This window comes from Peromyscus leucopus, chromosome 6 (assembly GCF_004664715.2).
Source record: "Peromyscus leucopus breed LL Stock chromosome 6, UCI_PerLeu_2.1, whole genome shotgun sequence".
Classification (NCBI taxonomy): Eukaryota; Metazoa; Chordata; class Mammalia; order Rodentia; family Cricetidae; genus Peromyscus; species Peromyscus leucopus.
Genome location: NC_051068.1, coordinates 35,332,935 through 35,345,278, shown reverse-complemented (window position 1 = coordinate 35,345,278; position 12,344 = coordinate 35,332,935). Strand labels below are relative to the sequence as shown.

At 40.7% G+C, this 12,344-nt stretch overlaps 1 protein-coding gene across 10 annotated transcripts in view; it reads left to right on the top strand.

The window, feature by feature from the left end:
• The window catches only part of Nbea (neurobeachin), a 544,486-nt gene that overhangs the window by 463,547 nt on the left and 68,595 nt on the right, over positions 1 to 12,344 (top strand). For all 10 annotated transcript variants that reach the window (XM_028882144.2, XM_037206608.1, XM_028882142.2 and 7 more), the window contains one exon: positions 11,537 to 11,677. In XM_028882144.2, coding sequence (XP_028737977.1) covers positions 11,537 to 11,677 — 141 coding nt within the window. The remainder of the gene's footprint in view (positions 1 to 11,536; positions 11,678 to 12,344) is intronic.

Below are 12,344 nucleotides of genomic sequence, written 5' to 3'. Positions count from 1 at the left end.
TAGAAATGCCCAAAGCAGCGCTGCAGCCTGAGATCCCATTGAACACTGAGTCACTCCCCCATGAATCAGTTTTCAAACTTTCGCATGTTACTCAACTCACAGGTCCACATTTACAGTGCGGGCACCAGGCAAAGTTACTCACTTTCTCTTTGCCTCAGTTTCTTCATCTGAGTACTGGAATGGTGATAAGCAGCAGGTCATAGTGATGAGCTCTGGTGAGGTGCTATGTATGTGTGGTCTAAAACAATTCATTAATGCTGGGTATATTGGTTAGAATTCTCAGTCATTATTACCATAAGCCACATGCTCTACGATCTGAACTATCTTTCAGGTAGTGATGATGCCAACAGCATACGCCTGTTGTCTACTGTTGTAGAGGGTATGCTGTACAGACAGACACTGTACATGTTTGCCAGGATAGAGGGCTACTCATTGGTCATTAATGCAAAATCTATTCGGTGCAAAGGTAACAGTTAAAGTTGCTCTCTAAAGTCTTGTCTGTGTGGGCCAGAGACGTGGCTCCCCTCCAATGGTAATGGTGCTTGCCATCAAGCTGACCTGTCCTCATTCCCCAGGAGAGAACAGACTCTGGCTCCACATGGGCCTACACACACATACACATACACACACAACACACATATACAAGTAAGTAAGCCCTGAACAAAGATGAGAACTTAGATCCTAAGAGAGGAAACTGGCAGTGGTGAGGGTGAAGGAGAGTGGGACCTGAAATACTAATACAGCCAAAGAAAATACAGTGTTCGTTCTGTGGACTATAGGAGTTAGGTGCTAGAGTGTTTGTTAGTGGTAACAGAATTTCATTTCCCCGTGTAAAATGGTGAGATCACTGGTTTGGGGGTGGTGGCACGGATTCCTGGACTGGAGACCTTGTGTCTGGTAGGCAATGTTTTACATGAAGCCACATCCTAAGCCCTCCTTTTCTATTTTATTTTATCACAGGGTTTCACTAAGTTACCCATGCCACCTTGCACTCACTCTGCCTCCAGATAGGACTTAAACGAGGTCCTTCTGCCTCAGCCTCCCGACTAGCTAGGGTGACAGCCTGTGCTTCTGAAGTAACTGGAAAAGCTGCCTTCGTTCAGAGTGCTCAGTGTGTGCCTCCTTTGACAGCGCTTTGCCTTTTGTGACTCACATATACCTCCCCAATTTTATGAAGTGTGAAATAAATAGCAGAGGCAAACAGGCAGAGCCCGAGTTAATCAGGGACCGTGCACATGAACTGTCTCCTTTTGCAAGCATAGCATCGCCCTTGGTACTGGGTGGTTGAAGGCATGAGTGGGAAAAGAGAGGTAGCTTTTGCTTGCAGTTCTCCCACCGCCCTGACCCATGCGTTAGCAGTCTGTTATTTACACTCTGTCACACTGACAGGATGGGAAAATGTTAGCAAATTAAAGCCTCTTGATATGTTAATAAATTACCCTCGCATTGTTCCCATGGTTCACTGGATTTCTTAATAGGAACTTCCATACAAATGGTCTAGGAACCCAGGACTACCCTTTATAAAGCCCACTAATACACAAGGTTTTAATGGATGAAAATGTCTCTTCCTGTGCACCAATGGGAAAGTGACATTAGATGTGTACCATCGGTGGGAGGGAGGGAGGGAGGGAGGGAGGAAGGGGGGATGGAAGGAGGAAGGAGGCTGCAGTGGGTACAGCACTACTGCATTAGGAGGAACCACCCAGAAACACAGGGACGTCTCACAGTTCTAACAGATACAGAAAAAGAAGGCTTCAGTGGGAAATTGTTTCCCAACAGCTCAAGGCAGAATTGAGATTATTAAATGTTATTAACTGGGATTAATAAGAAAAGCAGTTATTTTAAAAACACAGATTAGGAGTCTTGATCTAACTAATAATTCTAGAATTAGCAGTCAATAATTCTAGAGTTTGTTTTTGCTAACATTCGAGGTCCCAAATAATATCATATTCCTTACTGCTTATAATATTAGAGAAACTATTAAATACACAAACATGAAGATTTTTGTGTATTTCTTTATACCACCACTTACACTGTCTCTGTGGCTTCTAATTATGGCAGAAACCTTTTGAGTTAAAGGTTCAGAAAACTCAGCTCAAATAGCTCAAACATCAAATCAGCACCATTGCTTCTTATAACTGAAAGATTCAGAGACGGGTTTGGCTTTTTAGGAAGATTTGCTCAGTGGCTCAGATAATGCCAGCATGTGTCTCTTGCCACTGTAGACTTCAGACTTACCTTCTGCTCCACAGCCCGTGGTAGTTCAGACATTCTCTCTCCTCTCTGTTGTAGTAGAATGGCTGCAGTAGCTCCTACCTCATACTTGGACTCAACAGAATCTCAGTAGCCCCAGTGTAAGAAAAGAAAACTTCTTTCTCAGCAGATGTCACTGATGCTACTTGAGAGGGGCAGGACAGCCACTTGCACATGGAGCTGGAGGTCAGATCAGGATGAACTAGGGACCCTGGCCTGGCCTGGGTGATGGGGAAAGAGCTGAGCAGGGCCTTTGGATTCTTGTTCCTGAAGGAAAGGAAGTCACTTTCTGTTACCACGTGTGAACTGAAATACACCTGACACTTTGCTCTTTATGATTAAATGAAGGGAAGAGCACATTGAACTTGTACACACCTCCAGATGTCAGAAAGATCGTAAGGTATAACCTTGACCCTCACAACAGAGCCATTGTTTAGGCAGCCACACTCTTCACACAGATCCGTAGAAGATACGATGCTCAGTGGAGTCATAGCTGAGTTTACCAGGAAACAAATGAAGCTTAAGCTTCAAGACACCTCAGTTTTCAGGGGCTTCTTCCTGTACTTTGCCCTAATTTTAGGAACACAGTGTTAAGTTCAATTTCCATAAGAACTGTGTTAGTCACTTTTCTGTCACTGTGATAAAATCCCTAGAGAGGTAAATTTAATGAAAGGATGGGCTTATTTTTGCCTACACCAATGTAGATAGGGCCTCTGTGTTGATTAGGTTTTTAGTTTTGTTGCTGTTTTGTTTGTCAACTTGATACAACCTGGTCATTTGGCAAAAGGGAACCTCAGTTGAGAAAATGCCTCCATCAGATTGGCCTATAGACAAGTTTGTGGGGTATTTTCCTGATTAATGATAGATGTAGGAAGGCCCAATTCACTGTGGGTCCTAGAAAGTATAAGAAAGCTGACTGAGCCTGGAGAGCAATCCTGTATCACTCCAGCATGGCCTCTACTTCAGTTCCTGCCTCCAGCTTCCTTCCTTAAGTTCCTGCCCTGGCTTCCCTCTGTGATAGACTAAAAGCTGTAAGATGAAATAAACCCTTTCCTCCACGAGTTGCTTTTGGTCATGGTGTCACAGCAATAGAAGGCCTGACTAAGACAGCCTTTGGTGTCACACCTTGTCACAAGGGGCATTCAAGGAGTGGTGGATACAAAGCAAATTTTCAGTCACCCTCTGAATTTCTCTACCTTAGTCATGATTGACTAAAAAGTCTAGTGAAAGACTGTTTGATTCAACTAAATCATTTTTAATTCAAGTACGGTAAAAAAGAATATCGTTCAATAATACATTTTTCATGCCACAATTGTTTTATTACCTCCTTAAATGCCAAAACACTGACCCTAACTGTTTATTAAAACATGAGTTGCATATTTATCTAGAATGAATTTTTTCATTTATGATCTTATTCTTTTCCTGGCCACCTTTATTAAACCAATAAAGAGCATGGGAAAGGGTTTTTATTTAGACTTCTTTTTTTTTATTAGACTGCACAGGCTCAAGTATCACTCATTATAAATTGTATTTATTGTTTGACAAATAAAATGGTCTGTCATTGACCAATGTTTTCAGTACCAGCCACCCGTAAGTAGGTGGAGAGATTTTTTTCCTTCCATTTATATAGATATTCCCTATGGAAATATGAGCTTGTTATGAAATTTGTCTTAAAACAGGATACATGTTAGTGCCTCAGTTATTTATATCTACTCACATGAGTTTGACTCCCAGGTTCTAGTGGTTACATGATTTCAACATGAATCATAGTCTCTGCTTGTTAAAGTACAAATGGGATTTTCCATTTCCAAGCCATGTCTTCTGATAAATGAAATCATTTCATCACGAAACCAAACCCTGGTAATATTGACATAAACATAAGACATCACACATGTGTACACACAGGTTCAAGTACACACACATATGCACAAACACACTCATTCACAAAGTGGAAAGATCTATTTTGTTAACACAGGAGTTGTTTGACTGGCAGGTGAGGATGAACTTAACGTTTCCCACATTATTATGCCATTTGAAAAGAGGAAGTGATAATGCCTGGGGCTTTGAAATGTGGCAGTGCAAATGCGTGTGCTGAGGTGCAAGTGTTGGTGAGTGCCTGTGCGTATGGAGTGGAGTTGATTAAGCTGGAGAATGAGCAAACCAGAAACCCATAGCATCTTCCTACTTGTTCTTATCTTTCCTTTCCACCATAAATACAAGTAACCAAAATAAAGTTTTATTAGGTTAGTATATAACCTGCCTGATGATGAAGTTTCAATAGCTAAATAAATATAGACTATTGGAAAAGTATTAAATGTACCAAACTTTTTAAATGAAAGTCATGGAACTTGATAATTTTTGACAGTCTAGTAAATAAAAATAATTTAACTCTATTAACATTACAGTAATGACTTTGGCTTCATGTAGTACTGTGGGGCATTTACCTACCAACCCCACAGCTCCCCAGAGTTTTCTTGAGTGTGAGCAGCAGGAAATATTAGATAGAAGGATTTATTGCGGAGACTCTTGCGGAGATAAACAGATAGAAAATAAAGGATAGCCTCGAGAGGGCCTGGAACCTATTCCAACAGGCCCGGACTGTCTCTGCCCCAGGGTTTTTATAGAGATGCCAAGGGGTGGAGCAAAAGACCTCCTCCCCCAGCACAGCCAAGTGCAGACCATCTCAGACACCTGCACTCAGGCCCGTGGTCCTAATCATCCTCCATGTGAACCTGCTGGGTAAAGCCACGAGGAACCCGAGAACAGGCTCCCACATAGTACAAGGTCAAGTTAAACTGGCTTCAATTGAAAAAATAAAGTTTTTTTTTTTTCCTTTGGTTTTTCGAGACAGGGTTTCTCTGTGTAGCTTTGGCACCTTTCCTGGAACTCACTCTGTAGCCCAGGCTGACCTCGAACTCACAGAGACCCGCCTGCCTCTTGCCTCTGAGTCCTGGGATTAAAGGTGTGCACCACCACTACCCGGCGAAAAGATAAAGTTTTTGCAAACCTAGTGTTTTTAAGGAATCCAGAGTAGGTCAGTATTGGGAAGACCTGCTCTGAGAACATCTCTGCTGCACCTTGCTCTGGTGTTGATGTGACCAGCTCTCAGCAGTATAGCAAGGAGGCTTTTGTAACCCCACCAGAGATGGCTTTCTTCCCATATACTGGCAGTTAAGTTTCTTTGGATCCACTTTGATCATGGGTTGTTTTATTTTTTGCCCCAGAGTAGCCACATAGGATTTTGATAAACTTGATTGACAGTTTGGGGTTGTCAGGGGTCAGCCCACCTGCATCAGGCTTACTATGTATGAAGGACTAGTTCATAAAGGAAGGAGGAATGGACAGAGGAACTGTTGCTCTCGCTCATTTGCAGAAGCTGGTCATAGGTGTACCTGCGTGCATTGGGAATTAGTGCTCTTTCCCCAGAGTGCACTTTTTTTGCAGATGCTTAGTCCTTGCACTGGCCTCTGCATCCCTCTCACTGATTCCGCAGGTCTCTTAGTTAAAGGAACCTGCCCTTGATATGTCTTCCAGATGTTTCCACTTGGTTGTTTGCCTTGTTTTATGGCTAAACATTTTGTCTAAAATCCCCACATGGACGTTTTACATGATATTCTATAGTCATTCTAGTCGGTCTTTATTCATTCAGGGTTTGTTACTCAGCTAAAAAAAGCAAAAGCCAGGTGCTGTACTGGGTGCTGAGAATTCAGATGTGGATAGTTTAGCTGTTTCGTTTAGGGGCCAGTCTACTGGGCAAAATGAGTTACAAACTTACTTCACTATTCCTAGGCACTGTCTGTGAAGCTTCCAGAATGAAATCTGAACCCCTTCCAAAAACATGAGTCAGATAAGAGAGATGCAAAGGGCAGAGGGGTCTGTAGGAGTGAGTCCTGCAATGTCATGAAGATGTTTTTCGGAATGATGTCATGTAGTTCATGATTGAAGAAGTGGAAAAGATAAGAGTTTGAGAGGCCTGTGTTATAGATTTTTGAGCCCTTGATTATTACAATGAAAGATAACTTAGGTATATCAGAAATTCTGATATGATAAGGATGTTGAAACACCCAAAAGCTCTCCTTAGAAGCCAAACACATTGACTCAGCTTCAGGCTGTTTCTAGCACAGCAGAGCACAGCAATTGTAAACTGCTGTAAATCTGTAAGCTGCAGAGCTGTCGCTAAGTTTGAGATCTCAGTTTCCTCATCCGTAACACAAGGGCATAGGACTGGGCTAAGATTCTGACCCTCCCTCCCATTCCCGCCCTCCTTCCCTCCCTCCCACCCTCCCTCCCTTCCTTCCTTCTTTGGCTCTGACCTCCTGCCTCTACCTCCCCCGAGCTAGGATTATTGGTGTGTGCCATCTGTTTCTGAGCTTCTTTGGTAGATAAGGAAGCAAGCGGGCAGTTATGAAGAAAAAAGGGCACACAGAGATTCTGATTTTAGAGTCAGCGTGAAAGTGCAACACAGCGGTGTGGACAGAGGGGTCATTGGGTATCCCTTTCCTTCTTGTGAAGTTAGATAAAGGGATGCCTTGCAGACCCCAGACATTTGTGTAAATCACTCCAGAAAATGGATGAGTAAACAGTATCTTATACAAATATACAGTGTCCTTAACAGTCATAGTGGCAGGTAGTAGCCACAAAAACATTTTAAGTGATACAGATAGAACCTCAGTACTGTGAGCATTGACATGCATATTTCCAGGTTTAGTGATGCACAGTGCTGAGGTTATTGTAATGAACATCATGTTTCTCCTTGAAAGCCCTTTTAATTCTTAAAAAATCACAATCTACTTGGATGAAACTGACCATTTATTGAGTTGACATTTATTATTTATTCAAGTCAGTTCAGCTTTGTATCCCAAGTTTTCTCTCAATGCTCTAGTTTTTCATACAATATTTACCCAGTAGTCTTTTTTACTTACATTTTTTAGTCATTTTTTCCGTTCCTGATATAGACGCTTATTCTGAAAAATTACTTGATATAACATAGGTTTTAACGTAGAAAATATTGATGAATCAAGACTAAAGGAACAGAAAGAGAAAATAGAAAAACAAATAAAATGGAAAGCACACTCACTTATATATCAAAAGAATTCTCACCCAAATTCATCAAAGTGCAGTCTAAGTAGAGCTTGTTCTGTTGTGTGTTTGCAGCAGTTATATATTTAGATAGATAGATAGATAGATAGATAGATAGATAGATAGATAGACAGACAGACAGACAGACAGACAGACAAATGATAAGTAGATAGATGAAAGATGGATAGATACGATGTCCTGAATATTGTAAATTTATGCTGGCATCTCTCAGGATATTTTTTTCCATAGAGTAAAATCACAAACTTGTTCAAGGAAAAAAAAAGTTTTTTGTGGCACTCTCCTCTGAGACAGATTTCTCTGCTGAAGGAGTGGATGATAAGGGATACAAGTGGGGGACCAAACATTTGTTCAATAGATACAACAGTATTTTGTTGATACATAAACAAATTTTACCAGGCGTATGACTGTCTGGACACATGTCAGTTCATTCTCTTGAGATGTCAATAGCATTTTAGCAAGTTATGTAAGCTTACTCGCCCTTCTAAAAACAACAGGGTTTTATAGGTCTAGAAATCATACTTTTAGTCTCTGCCTGCCCCTTGTGCCTGATTTTATGTCATGTGTCACTGTTCATTTGCAGCATAAAACAGCAGTAGATCTAATACCACGTTTTAAACTCTTTAAGTTGAAACCACAACAATGGCTGTATCTAAATGCTAATGGAAAAGGAAACTAGCTTCTATTGCCAACCAAATATGTCAATCTCAGTAAACCGTGTGTTTTCACCAGAATTTCAACTGTAGTCATCTGCAAGATTGATATGGGATTTGCACTGCAATACTCACCTAAGTTTTAAAAAGATGCCAGACTTACAACCTTATCAATAGAGAGGTAGACCGATGTTGACGTAAGTATGAGAGACTCTGATGTCCTTTGGATGGAGTAAGAAAGAGGCCATCTATTAACAGAATTTGAATCTCCTCCTAAACAACTGGAAGCTTTTTTCCTTTGAAAAGTTTGTTTCTTAACTACTAGAAACAAAATAATTTTAAAGTGGTAACAATGAGTAAAACTGTTTACATTTCAGAAAATTTATTTATAGGTTCATTAGACAAAAATTCCAAATGAGAAATGTATTTGAAGTAATAAAAAGGAGAAGTTTGCAGGCTTGGACACAGTGCAGCTTTTCACAGAGAGCTCACATGATTCTGCAAACACTCCAGTAGAGAGACTTCAGTGAAACTTGAGCAAATAGAAAATGTAAATATGTATTTACTCATTTTTGGGTAGTTGAGGAAAAGGACTGGCTTCTTTTTCCTTCTTCCTTGATGTTTTGTGAGCAAACATTATCAGGATAAGGTTGACCCTCCCTATGGGCAGCTGTCCTGCAACTGAAAGATCCACCAGCACATTCAAGACAGGAAGCACCACACTTCTCAGATGGCTTACTGAGTTAGAAGTTCGTTATATGGACATCTAGAAGAGTCCAGATCTGGTTCACTACGTAACTTTCATTTTTCTACTTGGTAGCTCTTGTCCTTTCACCAACCATAAAAGTTACATTTGTTTTAAATATCAAGAGTTTTACATAATGTTTGAAGAAATGCCTTCCTTTTTTACATCTGTGTAAAAAGTTTTAGCACAGAATGGGGTTGAAGCCTTGAAGTATGTAAGTGGAAGGTTTATGCTTTCATCCCAGGAGTCACAAAAATGAAGGCCAATGGTTTTGAAACTTTAAAATATTAATACTCTTGTACCCAAGAAACACAACTTTTAAAAAATAAATAAGTTGTTTAATATTGGTTAAGTCATAATAAAGGCTAACATAAAAGGAACATACTTTACAAATAACTTCAATATTCAGGCTAAGCACCCTTACAAATAAGAGCTTATTATGGAAATTCTAGCAGCCTTAACTGCTGGCATCATTGTGTTGTTTAAATTAGTCTTCTGGGACCAAAAGAAAAGGTTCACAGCAATTTATAAATGAATTTTTCTCTCTTGTGCAACATTATATGTCCCATTGAGACACTAATTTTCTATGACTTCTCCTGTTCAGATTAAGCTTTTGGAGAACTTCATGCTTAAGTAGTAATATTAAATTTGTAGGTAAAGACTGATACACTTAATACTTTCATTTTCCATGTAAACACTTATTTATACAGTATGCAGCTAAAAGCAGTAACTTGTATCTAGCTGATAAGTATGGACTCCATAAGTGTGGACTCCATATATAAGGAAACCAAGACCAGACAGAAAATTGAACTAAGGCAGTTGCTATTTGCACTCCTGTCCAGAAGAAACTGAGACCAATGTCTCTCTGTGGTGCTGACTAGCACAGGAGAGCTCAGGCTGCCTTCTAGGCTCACTCAATGCCTGTGGCTCTCCTCAGCTCCTCTCTCACCCCGTTCTCTACCCAAAACTTCTCCAGCTTATGGCCTTTCTTTACCCTAGCTTCTTGATTCTATATAGCCCTGCCATTTCAGCTAGGCACTCTTGGCCCTCTCGTTGTTCTCTCTCTCTCTCTCTCTCTCTCTCTCTCTCTCTCTCTCTCTCTCTCTCTCTCTCTCTCTTCTCTCTTCTCTACCCCCATTCCTCCTGACCCCTCTCCTTTCAAGGCCTGGTCCATTCTGCTGACCATGTTTAGTCTACTGCTTTCTCTCCCTACTCAGGACTCTTTCAAATGCCTCTGGCTGTTCTCTCCCTCATATCTACAATAAAAACCTTCCCCTCAGCCATATCTTGGAGCAGTCATGTCCTCACTTTATACAGTGAGAATGTGCTAGGAATCATTAAAGACTGGGTATGCTAAGAAGTTTGGAGCCATGGTCTAATAGTTAACATGAGCTTTTGGAGGGAAGAAAGTAGCCCATATCCTCCGCTAAAGTCCTGATAGCACAGGTTGTAGTGGCTTCACAAGGCACCTGCATGCGATCTGAGTCCTCTGGATCAGCCCTTCTTCACTTAGTGTGTTGTTTAAATTCATAAAAAGGATTGGTGCTGTTGTACCTGTTTCTTGAAACCCCCAAAGACCACCAAGGAGATGGTTTCCAATGCAAGGACATAAGGGTCCTTTTATTGTGAGGTTCATCCTGGGCCACCAACAGATGGAAGGAAATGTGGCAGTGGCCACTAGCCCAGGTGTAGAGAGTTTTTACAGGGAAAAACCACAAGCTGGGAATTGGCAACTTGGGATTGGGTAGAAGTGATGTGGGGCAAGGTGATTTTTTTAAACTATTGGTCTAAACTTTGGGCGCAAAACCACATTTGAAATCATTGGGTTAGACTTTTGGTGGGGAACCACAACCCCCTGAACAGGATTATCTGGACTGCTCAGCAGGATTATATAGATATCTTCAAGGGCCATAAACTGCAGACAGAATGTCTGCAGGAGGATACTACTCTGTATCCGTTCGAGTTGTCATGGCACATTCCTGAGGTCTTTTCTGGAACTGAGTACAGCAGGTCATCTAAGATGGTGGCCCTACCCTAAGAAGGGGTCTGTATTGCCTTCACAGTGCTCCAGTTGGGCAGTAGCAGGGCAGGACCAGTGTTCCAGCTGTGCTTCCTCCTCTGAAGGACCTTGGCTCCTTAGCATACAGCATGCAGACTGAGCCTAGCAAGCAGGAAAGCCAATGCAAAGGAAGTTCCACAACTCAGCAAAGACAACAATATGGAAATCTGTCTTAATAATTATTGCCAAGCTCAGTGTCTATCGTGTGTGCTAAGGAGCCAGGGAGAACACAAAGGAATCATGAAAATACTGATTTGACCTGAACAGTTAAAATTGAATCACTTTCATCTTGTTTTGGTATTTTTTTCTTACCGGTTTTTGTTTACTTGCTTGTTTTGATTTTTATTTTTTGTTGTGTTTTGTTTGTTGAGCGAGATCAAGAAAGAACATAAAATTGGATGGTTAGGAAGATGGGAAGGATCTGGGAAGTGTTCGGTGGTCCAAGAATGTGATAAAAAAAAATATAAGAAAAAAATTTTAAATAACAAAAACCTGAATGACCCTGGGAATCTAATTTTCTAAAGTTATAGCCAAGTCTGGAGACTTTACACATGTCCCTGTGTATTTTTATCGAGTACACTGATTAGTAATTAATATTGAAATCCACTCATTGAAAATGCCATGCAGAGCAGTCCATTAGTGCTGAAGTACTTTCAGAATGAAGCCTGGACATCTAGGATGTTTACTGTTACTGTGTGAAACAGAACATTTCCTTTTATCTTTTTACAGCCAATTGGTGCTTTGAACCCCAAGAGAGCAGTGTTTTATGCAGAGCGTTATGAGACATGGGAAGATGATCAAAGCCCTCCCTACCACTATAATACACATTACTCAACGGCAACTTCGGCTCTCTCGTGGCTTGTTCGAATTGTAAGTATCATCCTTAACTTAGCGGTCTCTAACTCCAGAGTGTAAGTAAATTAAATGAAAATCAAGTACATTTGGGGTTCACTTTAATGACTAGAGGCCAGTGAGTAGAAAGTGGACACTATGTACCCCAGGGAAGTGTTCAACCTGTGATCTTCCTTCTCAGCTTCCCAAATGCTGGGATTATAGATGTACATAACCACACTTTGCTTTGATTTTTTTTTTTTTAATATATGGTCGTCTTTGTAGAATTGGGTTATGAAGCCAGTTACTTAAATTCCTATACTTATTTTTGAGCTAGGGGTAGCACATGCTGAGCAGGCACTCTGTTACTAACTCTAACCTTGTGTGCATGCATGCGCGCGCGCGCGCGCGCACACACACACACCTGTATCCCCAAATGAGTCATAAAGGACCCTCTGGTGTATATATTGAATTTTAGATCAATTAATATGTTAATGAAACAAACCCCAAACTGACTTTAAGAAAATACCAACTCTGTACTTATAAACCAGAGGTAAAGACAGAAAATTGTGATCCCTTTTTTAGACTGAGGTTTTTAATTGGTCTCATCTCTCCAAGATTCAGCTTAATTGTATGAAATTGGAAGTTAAGAAAATCTTAACTGTATTTTAGATGCTAGAATAATTAGATCTAATTGTAATTTTGA